Genomic DNA, 11,563 nt, shown 5'->3' with positions numbered 1-11,563 from the left:
CTCTATTTTTGTTGGCATCCCTACCAAATAGTTGGGAGCCAATGAGAACAGCGGTTAGTAATTCTGTCGGCAGTAACAAACTAAAGTTCAACGATGGTAGGGATCGTATCCTTGCTGAGGAGGTGCGCAGGACAGATTCTGGAGAGGCATCGACGAGTTCTGCTTTTAATGTTGAAAACAAAAGCAGAAATTATGACAGAAACTACAACCAAAATAGGGGCATATTGAAGTCAAGGAATGGCAGGGGTCAATCCAGATCAGGACGAACACTTGAGTGTTGGAACTGTGGAAAATCAGGTCACCTCAAGAAGAACTGCAGGGCGCCAAAGAAGGAGGACAACAAGGGGCTGGAATCAACACTGCCACATAAGACATTGGCGATGCGTTGTTGCTATCGGTTGACATCCCGATAGACTCTTGGGTGCTTAACTCAGGAGCGTCCTTTCATACCACCCCACATCATGATATAATGACAAACTACGTGGCTGGGAATCTCGGAAAAATTTATTTATCCGATGGAGAGCCACTAGACGTTGTTGGCACGGGAGACATTAATTTGAAGATGTCAAATGGATCCTCGTGGAAGATTACAAAAGTTAGACATGTTCCAAAGCTGATGCGAAACCTGATCTCAGTAGGTCAGCTTGATGATAAGGGATATGATCTCAACTTTGGTAATGGGTCTTGGAAGGTGGCGAAAGGTGCTATGGTAGTTGGCCGAGGAAAGAAGATTGGAACTCTCTACATGACGACGAGCTGTCGTGATACTATTGCTGTGGTTGACAACACAAAGAAGACAGATTTGTGGCATTGTCGGCTGGGGCATATCAGCCAGAAGGGGATGAAGCTGTTGGTGACAAATGACTTAATTTCGGAGTTGAAGACGGTAGACCTTCATACGTGTGAGAGCTGCATTCTCGGAAAACAAAAGCGAGTAAGCTTCTCAAATGCAGGCAGGGAGTTGAAGGTCGAAAAGCTGGAATTGGTGCACACAGACGTGTGGGAATCTACCACTGTCCCCTCTCTTGGAGGATCACACTACTACGTGACCTTCATTGATGATTCAACTAGGAAGGTATGGGTTTATTTTATGAAAAATAAATCTGATGTGTTTAGTGTATTCAAAAGATGGAAAGTCATGGTCGAGAATGAAACAAACCTCAAGTTGAAGTGTTTGAGGTCCGACAACGGTGGAGAATACATTGATGGTGATTTCAAACGGTACTGTGCCGATAATTGGATCAAGATGATGAAGACTATTCCTGGAACGCCGCAACAAAATGGAATAGCCGAAAGAATGAACCGAACGTTGAACGAGCGTGCTCGGAGTATGAGAATACACTCTGGACTGCCCAAGACATTCTGGGCAGATGCAGTCAATACTAAGGCCTTTTTAATTAACCGAGGACCGTCAGTTCCCTTGGATTTCAGAATTCCAGAAGAAGTCTGGAGTGGCAAGAAGGTAAATTTTTCATTTTTGAAAGTGTTCGGCTGCTTATTATATGTTCATAATGATGATACGGCCAGAAGCAAGCTTGATCCAAAATCAAAGAAGTGTTTCTTTATTGGCTATAGTGACACCGAGCTTGGTTACCGATTTTGGGATGAACAAAATCGGAAGATCATCCGAAGCAGGAATGTTGTCTTCAACGAAGAGATACTGTACAAAGAAAAGTTGCAAAAAAAATCAGAATGTCAGGACAAGGAATCGAAAATAGTCGATTTGAGGGACTTCCCAACACCTGAGCCGCAGCCAGGTACAGCCGAGGCAGAGGAACAAACAATCCGAGAAGGTGCTGATGAAAGTGTTGATCCTAAAACAAATAAACAGACGCCAATCACAGAACTGCGTAGATCATCCAGAATCAGGAAGCCGATTCATAGGTACTCTCCATCCCTCAACTACATTTTACTCACTGATAGAGGGGAGCCGGAATGTTATGAAGAAGCAATGCAAGTCGATGAATCGACTAAGTGGGAGCTGGAAATGAAAGATGAGATGGATTCACTATCGGCAAATCATACATGGGAGTTGGCCGAGTTGCCAAAGGATAAGAGGGCATTGCAAAACAAATGGGTTTATCGGATAAAGGAAGAACCCAATGGAAGCAAGCGTTATAAAGCGAGGCTGGTTGCAAAGGGATTTCAACAGAAAGAAGGCATCGACTATACGGAGATCTTCTCTCCCGTAGTCAAGATGATGACTATTAGAACTGTTCTTGGATTGGTAGCAAAGGAAAATCTACATCTGCAACAGATGGACGTGAAAACTGCATTTCTTCACGGTGATCTAGACGAGGAAATCTACATGCGACATCCGGAGGGATTCAAAGTCAAAGGAAAGGAGAATCTGGTGTGTAAACTTCAAAAGAGTCTGTACGGACTAAAATAGGCTCCAAGACAGTAGTATTTAAAGTTTGACAGCTTTATGAAGAAAGCTGATTTTTCAAGGTGCGAGGCAAATCACTGTTGTTACTTCAAGAAATTTGAAGACTCGTACATGCTACTGCTACTCTATGTCGACGATATGCTAATCGCAGGAGCAAACCTACAGGAGATTGATCGGTTGAAAAAAGGGTTATCGGAAGAGTTTGCAATGAAGGATTTGGGAGCTACAAAGCAAATCCTTGGGATGAGAATCGACCGAAGTAAGGAGGGCATCAAACTCTCACAAGAAGAATATGTGAGGAAAGTTATCAAAAGGTTCAACATGCATGATGCCAAGCCAGTCAGCACTCCCTTGGCTGGACACTTTCGGTTGTCAAAGAATCAGTCGTCGAAAACCGAGGATGAGAAGAAGCAGATGGACAAGATACCTTATGCATCTGCAATTGGTAGTCTTATGTATGCAATGATATGTACAAGGCCAGACATTGCACATGCAGTGGGAGTTGTCAGCCGATTTATAAGAAATCCGGGAAAGCAACACTGGGAGGCTGTGAAGTGGATATTCAGATATCTGAAAGGCAGCTCGAGTTCAACTCTGTATTTCCGAAAATCAGAAACAGGATTGCAAGGGTATGTTGATGCTGACAACGGTGGTGATGTTGATAGCAGAAAGAGCACATCCGGGTATGTTTACATCTTCAGAGGTATTGCAATCTCCTGGGTTTCCAAGTTGCAAAAGATAGTAGCTCTCTCTAGTTGTGAGGCTGAGTACGTTGCTGTGACGGAGGCCACAAAGGAAATGATGTGGCTACAATCCTTTGTGCGGGAATTGGATCAGGACCACGAGGGAAGTGTGCTATATAGTGATAGCCAAAGTGCCATTCATTTGGAAAAGAACCCGGTCTACTATGCTCGAACGAAGCACATACAACTCCGGTACCATTTCATTAGATCAGCTTTGGAAGATAGAGCGTTAGTGCTTGAGAAGATCGCACGGAGTCAGAATCCAGCAGACATGCTGACAAAGGCAGTGACGATAGACAAACTGAAGTTATGCTCAGCTTCAGTTGGCCTGCATGAAGTATGAAACTAGGAAAGAGCTGCTGCATCGATCAAAGTGCGAAGACAAATTAAAATTAGTCTTCAAGTGGGAGATTTTTTGGGTCCATCACCTCATTTTAAGGAAGAAAACATCTCCCTTGTTTTGAGGAAGAAAGAATATTCTTTGTATTTGACAAATTGTCAAGTGCTTGCTTGAGTCACTAATGACATCAATAGATTCATCTCATCCCTATAAATAGGGAAGCTTTCTCATTTGCTAGACACACCAAAAATTGAAGAAGACAACACATCCCAAAGAGAGAAAAAAAATCTAAGAGAAATACTCTTAGTGAAAGGCCTAAGTAAGAGAGAATTTTTGAGAGAATTTTTTAATAAAATATTCTTGAGTGTAATTGGGATTGGGGTTGTGAGGTTGAGTGTTGTAAACACTTGTAATATTTCTTCTTTAATAAGATCAGAAGCAGCAACGTGGACGCAGCTCTCACATTGATGGTGAACCACTATAAATCTGTGTGTGCTATTTATTCTTTGCTTACATCACGGTGTAAGTAGGTTCATTCTAAGGAGGTTGGTATTTAAGTGGTCCAGCTGTGACCCTCCAATCTTTCCTGGGAACCTGCTTACAAAGGTCGGATTTGGAATTCAAATCCTAACAGTTCTCTCGGATTACTATGCTGGGAACGTGCACCTTAAATATGTGAAAAATCAAAGACTAACTGGAGAGCACGCTACAACGGATTTTGTTCCACACCAACGGTCTCCACAGCTTCAATAGCGGAGTCATCAACCTTTGTTAACAATCCTTTAGGAAATCAATAGGACTCTATCTCTCCCATGATATCTGGTGTAGGATTTCCTTGTACTACTATTACTACTGATGTAGATGCCTTTGGGCATCAGCTCCCGTGTACTCTTAATATATTAATATAAAGTTGTCTTCAAAACAAAACAAAACAAAAAAATCTTTCATTAAGTAAAGATAACACGTAACTCCGCCCAACTGAGACTAGCTAACACTTGTATTTCATTTTTTACGTTTCCTCTTTAATATTTTATTGGATGTCCAAATAAAATGCAATTCTAAGGGTAAAAGTCCCATGTTTTTTTTCAAACACATAATTATTTGTCTCTTAAAGAGATTTAAAGCTATTTGATTTTGGGGTAGATAATTTATTAAGCAAGATATACTCTGTGTTTCCTTACTAAAATAGTGGATGATAAGACATTCAATAATTGCCTAAAGATCTCCACTTCTGTAACATAGTGAAAGCATCTTACCTTTTTGTTTTTTATGGACTTTGATATTTAAAGGAAAGGATTGGCAAGTTGATATCCACCTAATCCCCATCCCTAATCCCATAAACAAATGAATTATTAGCACTTCGATCCCCATATCTCACTTTAGTTTAAAAGTTTATGTAATGACAATATATAGATATTTACACAAGCAATTTCCTAAAAGATAAGTAAGGTTATTCTATATAATAAGTAATCTGTAAAAAAATTATAATGATTAACTAACTTGCATTATAACATGTTAAATTATTGTACTATTGATTGTTTAAAACATTTCACGTTATCTGTGTATATTACTTTCTCTCTCGTTCCCAAAATAGTTGTTGCATTTCACCTTTTTAGAGTTAATTTAATTAATCTTCAGCGCTAGATTGGATTAGATTAATTAAATAATTTGAAATAAAAATTTAAATCTTCCAAAACTATATAAAAAGTATTATAAGTTAGTAATTTTTTTAATCATATCGATGTGGTGTAAAAATGTATCTCAAAATGTTGATCAAAATTGACATGATTTGACTCTCGATTAGTGATTAGTGAAACGTGAAAAGCATTTTGAGATGGAGGGAGTAAATCACATTCCTCGTATAGGTTCAATCTTGCAATCAGTGCTGGCATTACTTTTTACATATCCAAATTAGTGTCAACCAGCACATTAGTTACTCCCTGATCAGGATTAAAAAGAGTGTCACTTAGCTATTTGCACATCTTTAAGAAAATACTAACTTTCAGAAGAAAATAAGTAATTTGACTAAATTATCACTAGTTAAATAGGTATTGGATTTGATCACATAACACTTAATATAAGCAAATATGAAAAAATAAGATTAATTCTTTCTTGATTTGATAAGTAGACACTCTTTTTTACCTAAGAAAAAAAAGGTTAAGTGACACTCTTTTTATATGAAAGTTAATTGGAAGGGAAGAAGAAAAAGAAGAAAGAAGAAAGAAGAATTAACTGGTATTTAGGTATACTTATAGCCTGTTTGGTCAAGCTTCTAAAATCAGCTTATTTTAAAAAATATTTTTTTAAAAGTACTTTTCAAAAAAGCACTTTTAGTGAAAAACAGTTTGTGTTTGGCCAATTAATTAAAAAAGCACTTTTGAGCAACAATTAGTGTTTGGCCAAGCTTTTAAAAAATGCTTCTATTTGTATTTTTCTCAAAAGTACTTTTCAAAAAAGTGCTTTTGGGCAAAAACTATTTTTTTTAGCTTCTGAAAAACTGCTTCTGCTACTCTCCAGAAGTACTTATTTTCTCCCAAAAGCTTGACCAAACACCTCACTTTTTTTCAAATAAGTACTTATTGAAAAAATAAGTACTTTTGGGGGAAAAAATAAATTTGGCCAAACAGGCTATTACACTACCATGAATTCACGCACTTAGCAGCTGTGTGGCATCAATGAATATGAGCGTTGTCATAGTGAATATAATTGGTACTCATAAAATGAATACTGAAGTAATTTGTTGCGTCACTTCGGAGTTCTATTTGCATAATGGCCACCCTAATTGATTGGATAGGATTTTATTGCTCCCAAATAAACAAAGAAACAAGTTGATAAAAGGGTGTTGAATTCAATACACATGTAGTACTGTTATAATTCATGTAGAAGGAAGACTCCTATATTCCAGTACTTTGCACAAGTAGATCATATATCTCCAAATAAATTAAAATGAACTTTTTTTTAAAGGCCCTCTCAACTATTGTGCAACGTTCTTCTCGAAAATGAAATACCTCTTGTTCCCTTCATAACGTGTAATACTGTATCATATTCCTCTTATCTAGCTAGTGTTATATGTTCTTTTACCATTAAATTTAATAAAATTATTGTCATGATCCCTTCTCACTGCACACCGGCCAGCGATCGTGTTTAGGAAACTACATTTAATGATTTTGAAAATTGGTGATCTTGACTTTTGATTTTCACTTGTCCCATAGAAAAATTTTCAAGGTCAAAAATCAAATTTGTTGAATTTGATACTTTGCTCATAGGATAGACAGGTCAAAAATTTAAAACCAGCTACTTCCAAAGTCATTTTCGTAAATCACTTTGCAATATATTTCTTTTATATTTTGGCCACACCGTCCATATATTTTCCTCCATACACCAGTATGTCTATTAATCATTTAAATCGTCATTGTGTAAAATTCCCTTTTACATAATGGGACGTGGCTGTCTGGAAGGCCATCAAGTTGTAGTTCCTTGTACGCAACTTCTGCCACATTTTATTGACTAAAAGTTTATTTCTAGATTTAGATTCTTATCATGGGGCTTAGTTTTTAAAAATTAGTAAGGTCACGATCATATTGGGTAATAAAAAACGATCGTATGTTTAATATTGTAAAAAACGATCATATGTTTAATACTGTAAGAACTCAACAGTATTAGGTGTTTGACAATAAATTAATAAATGTATAATATGTGTTTGCATAAAGACTTTTCTCGCTCAACTATGGTTAATTAATAAACAGAAAAGGCTCAAATATGTCATCGAATTATCGGAAATGACTTATTTATGTCACTGGTCAATAGTTTCGCTCATTTATGTCATCGCCATTACCAATGGCTCATCCATGTCATTTTCATTAACGCTGGTTTTACAATACCAGATATGACATGTGACCTCTAATTACAAGTTCACGACATTTAATTAAATTAACACAAATTAAATCCTAAATTTAACCAATACCCGACCCATACACCCGACCCACCAATTAAAATAACCCATTAAAGACCTCAGAGCAGCAACTGTGTCTGCCATTGTCTCTTTCGATTTTCGATATACAAATTCGAGAAAGGAGATTTTTTTTTTTTTTTTTTTTTTTTTTTTTTCCCGCAATACATTGTATCTCAAATAACTTGGGTGCAACCATACAATTCTCAATTATATGACAAATTGACAAATTTCAGAATCATAGGGACAAATGAAATTGAATGTATGAGAAAGAAATGAAAGAGAGCAACGGGTCAACAGATGCATAGCGAACAGTGGCTCCTTCTCTTCCAAACATTCCTTCCTCTAGAGAAACTGATTATAAGGAATCTAGAGGTCGAGCAAGAGTTGTTCTTTCTGATCGGAAAAATAGTGAAGAATATAAGGGGTGACCCGAATTAAGGTGACACAAGTTCCAAACAGGGCAACGTGAGTCTTCAGTTGCTTCAGAGCAGCTGATTTGTCAGGTTTGCGCATGAATGGAAACATGGTTGCGGATGAAACAGAGCTTAAACCCTAGTGTAGCCTTGAGAAAGGAGATTGACTTGTGACTTGTATAGTAATAAAAGTTGTATGTAAGCAAGCATCGTTAATGGCACTAACTTCAAGAACCCAAGTTGACAATCACATGGGTCCTTTGTATTTGAAAACAAAACAAAAAAGTTACCCGGAACTAAAACTAGTAATAGTACCGGAAGACCAATTTTTCTTAAATTCGCGACTTTTGTAGCATAAAAAAAAAATTAAATCAAACTAATATAAAAAAAAAAAAAATACATTATTAGGTTTCACGCACGAAATTTGTGCGTGAAGGCGGCTTTGCTCACAATCAGTTTTGTAAACACAAAATCATGAAAAGCAACGAACAGGAAATGGAGTAGGACAAAGAAGTCCTGCTCGTTATAATTATTTACTCCTTTATCCACAACCAAACCGTAAGTCTTGCTCGTTATATTTATTTTATAATTAAGTAATTTAATAAAATAAATATATTTTAATTGACCAATATAAAGCAAGAGTAATTGTATGCAAGCATACAGTAAATTTAATGTTTGCTCCTATAAAATTTAATGTTTGCTCCTATATTACCTGGGTTGTTTGGTTGCTGGTTAGAATGAATTATTCATGTATTGAATTAGTAATATGTTTAGTAGTATTTTAAGTTTTTATGTACGGTGTTCGGTTACAAGTTTATAATCTCGCATAACTAATACATGTATAAGTTATGAAAAATCTATATATTATTTTATGAGAGTAGAAGATAATATAACTAATACTACATAAATAACTAAACCCTGCATAAGTCATAACTCTAACGAGCAACCAAACGGCCCCCAAGGACTTATGCAGGGTTTAGTTATTTATGTAGTATTAGTTATTTTATCTTCTACTCTCATAAAATAATATATAGATTTTTCATAACTTATACATGTATTAGTTATGCGAGATTATAAACTTGTAACCGAACACCGTACATAAAAACTTAAAATACTACTAAACATATTACTAATTCAATACATGAATAATTCATTCTAACCAGCAACCAAACAACCCAGGTAATATAGGAGCAAACATTAAATTTTATAGGAGCAAACATTAAATTTACTGTATGATTGCATACAATTACTCTTGCTTTATATTGGTCAATTAAAATATATTTATTTTATTAAATTACTTAATTATAAAATAAATATAACGAGCAAGACTTACGGTTTGGTTGTGGGTAAAGGAGTAAATAATTATAACGAGCAAGACTTCTTTGTCCTACTCCATTTCCTGTTCGTTGCTTTTCATGATTTTGTGTTTACAAAACTGATTGTGAGCAAAGCCTCCTTCACGCACGAATTTCGTGCGTGAAAGGCCCAAGTTGTATCTTTACGATTTGGTCCTTTCACGCATGAAATTCGTGCGTGAAACCTAATAATGTGTTTTTTTTTTTTACTAGTTTGGTTCAACTTTTTTTTTGTGCTACAAAAGTCGCGCGGTTTCTTTGATTTTATCTTCCTGATTATTTTCTTTCTACTTAACCCCGAAGCAATATAGTCGAGATCAACTTATTTGAAAATGTGATATAATTATTGCTCCCTCCATTCTAAAAAGATTGTCCTCTTTTGATTTGACATAAAATTTAAGAAATAAAGGAAACTTTTGAAATATGTAATCCAAAACAAGTCTTAGATATTTATATGACTGTAGATCATCTCATAAGGTTAAATTATTTCTAAATATAGAAAAGTGACAATCTTTTTGAGACAGACTAAAAAGGAAAGGAGGACAATTTTTTTGAGACAAAAAGGGAGTACTAAGCAATCTAACCAACAAATTACAAATGCAGATTACCAAAAATTACAAAAGCACATTACCAAAGCTATGTGTTGAGACTTGGGAATTTGGGGGCGAAGGTTATTGAGATTTGGGGAATTTGGGTGGGTCGGGTGTATGGGTCAGGTTTTAGTTTAATTTAGGATTTAATTTGTGTTGATTTAATTAAATGACGTAGATCTCTAATTGGAGGTCACATGTCATATCTGATATTGTAAAACAGACATTAATGAAAAATGACATAGATGAGCCATTTTGGTAACAACGATGACATAAATGAGTCAAACTATTGACGAGTGGCATAACTGAGTCATTTCCGATAATTCGATGGCATATTTGAACCTTTTCCGATAAATAAATATCTTAATTTTTATTAAAACACCTAACTATACTAAAATGTGATGTAATTTTGTATACACACCTGGTGTGGGTGAGTATATATATTTACTAGTACTTGTTTAATATTATGTAGGGCCTTTTCTTTTTGGCCTTGCCGCCTTTAATAATTTGATTTCCACCGACCTTAAGAGTCATTGTCCAGTTTCTTGTTTGCAAAGTTCCATTCTTGTTCTTGTCTTTATAAATAGCCACTTCCCGCTGCATTAAGAACCTGGAATCTAACCATTCTTCATCTTGGTATTTCCACAGGCATTAGAGAGAGAAAAAAAAGAGAGAGAGAATATCCCAAGAAGCAATATGGCCTTAGAACAGCTTTTTCAAGAGCAAATAGCAGAAACTACCTTTGATGAACGTGATATTTCCTTGGAGAAGTGGAAGATGGTTGATGATAAGCAAGAAGACAATCTGCCTCGAGGTTTTGAGTGTAACATTTTCCTGGATCTTGTACAGGATCCTGTTGTTACGTTATGCGGTCACCTCTATTGTTGGCCTTGCATCTACAAATGGATACATTTCCAGAGCATTTCTTCTGAAAATGCCGATAACCAACAGCCACAATGTCCTGTTTGCAAGGCTGAAGTCTCAAAGAAAACGTTGATTCCACTATATGGTCGCGGCCAAGCTACAAAACGATCTGAAGGCAAGGCCCCGAATCTTGGTATAGTCATTCCACAAAGGCCTCCTAGTCCGAGATGTGAGGGCCACACACTGGTGGCAGCTAATCATTCATATCCATCGCAGCAACTTCATTATCCACAGCAGTCTCCAACACATCAAACTTATATGACTGAACCTATGCTAAGCCCCGGTGGCACGTCAACAGGGGAAATTGTTTATGCACGGATGTTTGGAAATTCATCGGCTACTTTGCATACATATCCAAGTTCATATAATCTAGCAGGGACTAGAAGTCCAAGGTTACGAAGGCAACTGTCACAGGCTGATAGATCACTTAGTAGAATCTGTTTTTTCTTGTGCTGTTGTTTAGTGACATGTCTTATCTTGTTCTGATGACCACCTTCTCTGCTTGCTCATAGATTTTAAAAGTATTTAGTACTGCAACAGATGATGAATATACGGCTTTTATCAACTTAACATATGATCAGCTGGTTTTTTGCATATTAATTTGCACTAATGCAGTCAAAAACTAGACAAGCTCCTGGGATTCCTGTCATCCATGAAAGAGAACTCCTAGTACCTGTACTCTTCAATGTAACTTGTGAAAACAAAATATGATTCTAGTTTACTAATCTTACGATAAGTTAGGTCTCATTCATGTGATGAAGGAAGCTGAGAATGTACACTTGACTTGAATTGCGGGATGCATAGATGTTAATGATGATGAATAAATCTTTTACGTGCTGTCACTTTATCCTTGTTAA

General features: G+C 36.3%; 2 protein-coding genes across 2 annotated transcripts; one reads left to right on the top strand and one right to left on the bottom strand.

The window, feature by feature from the left end:
* Positions 1–7,606: 7,606 nt before the first annotated feature.
* On the bottom strand, positions 7,607–8,156 carry LOC132638644 (mitochondrial import receptor subunit TOM6 homolog). Its single transcript, XM_060355453.1, has one exon. It carries the CDS (start codon positions 7,947–7,949, stop codon positions 7,791–7,793), a length of 159 nt encoding a protein of 52 aa, XP_060211436.1. The 5' UTR covers positions 7,950–8,156; the 3' UTR covers positions 7,607–7,790.
* A 2,131-nt stretch (positions 8,157–10,287) lies between these two features.
* On the top strand, positions 10,288–11,563 carry LOC132636598 (E3 ubiquitin-protein ligase RMA1H1-like). Its single transcript, XM_060353541.1, has one exon. It carries the CDS (start codon positions 10,479–10,481, stop codon positions 11,190–11,192), a length of 714 nt encoding a protein of 237 aa, XP_060209524.1. The 5' UTR covers positions 10,288–10,478; the 3' UTR covers positions 11,193–11,563.

Source organism: Lycium barbarum, chromosome 4 (genome assembly GCF_019175385.1).
Source record: "Lycium barbarum isolate Lr01 chromosome 4, ASM1917538v2, whole genome shotgun sequence".
In the NCBI taxonomy this organism is placed as follows: domain Eukaryota; kingdom Viridiplantae; phylum Streptophyta; class Magnoliopsida; order Solanales; family Solanaceae; genus Lycium; species Lycium barbarum.
This window is presented reverse-complemented; position numbering and strand designations above follow the sequence as displayed.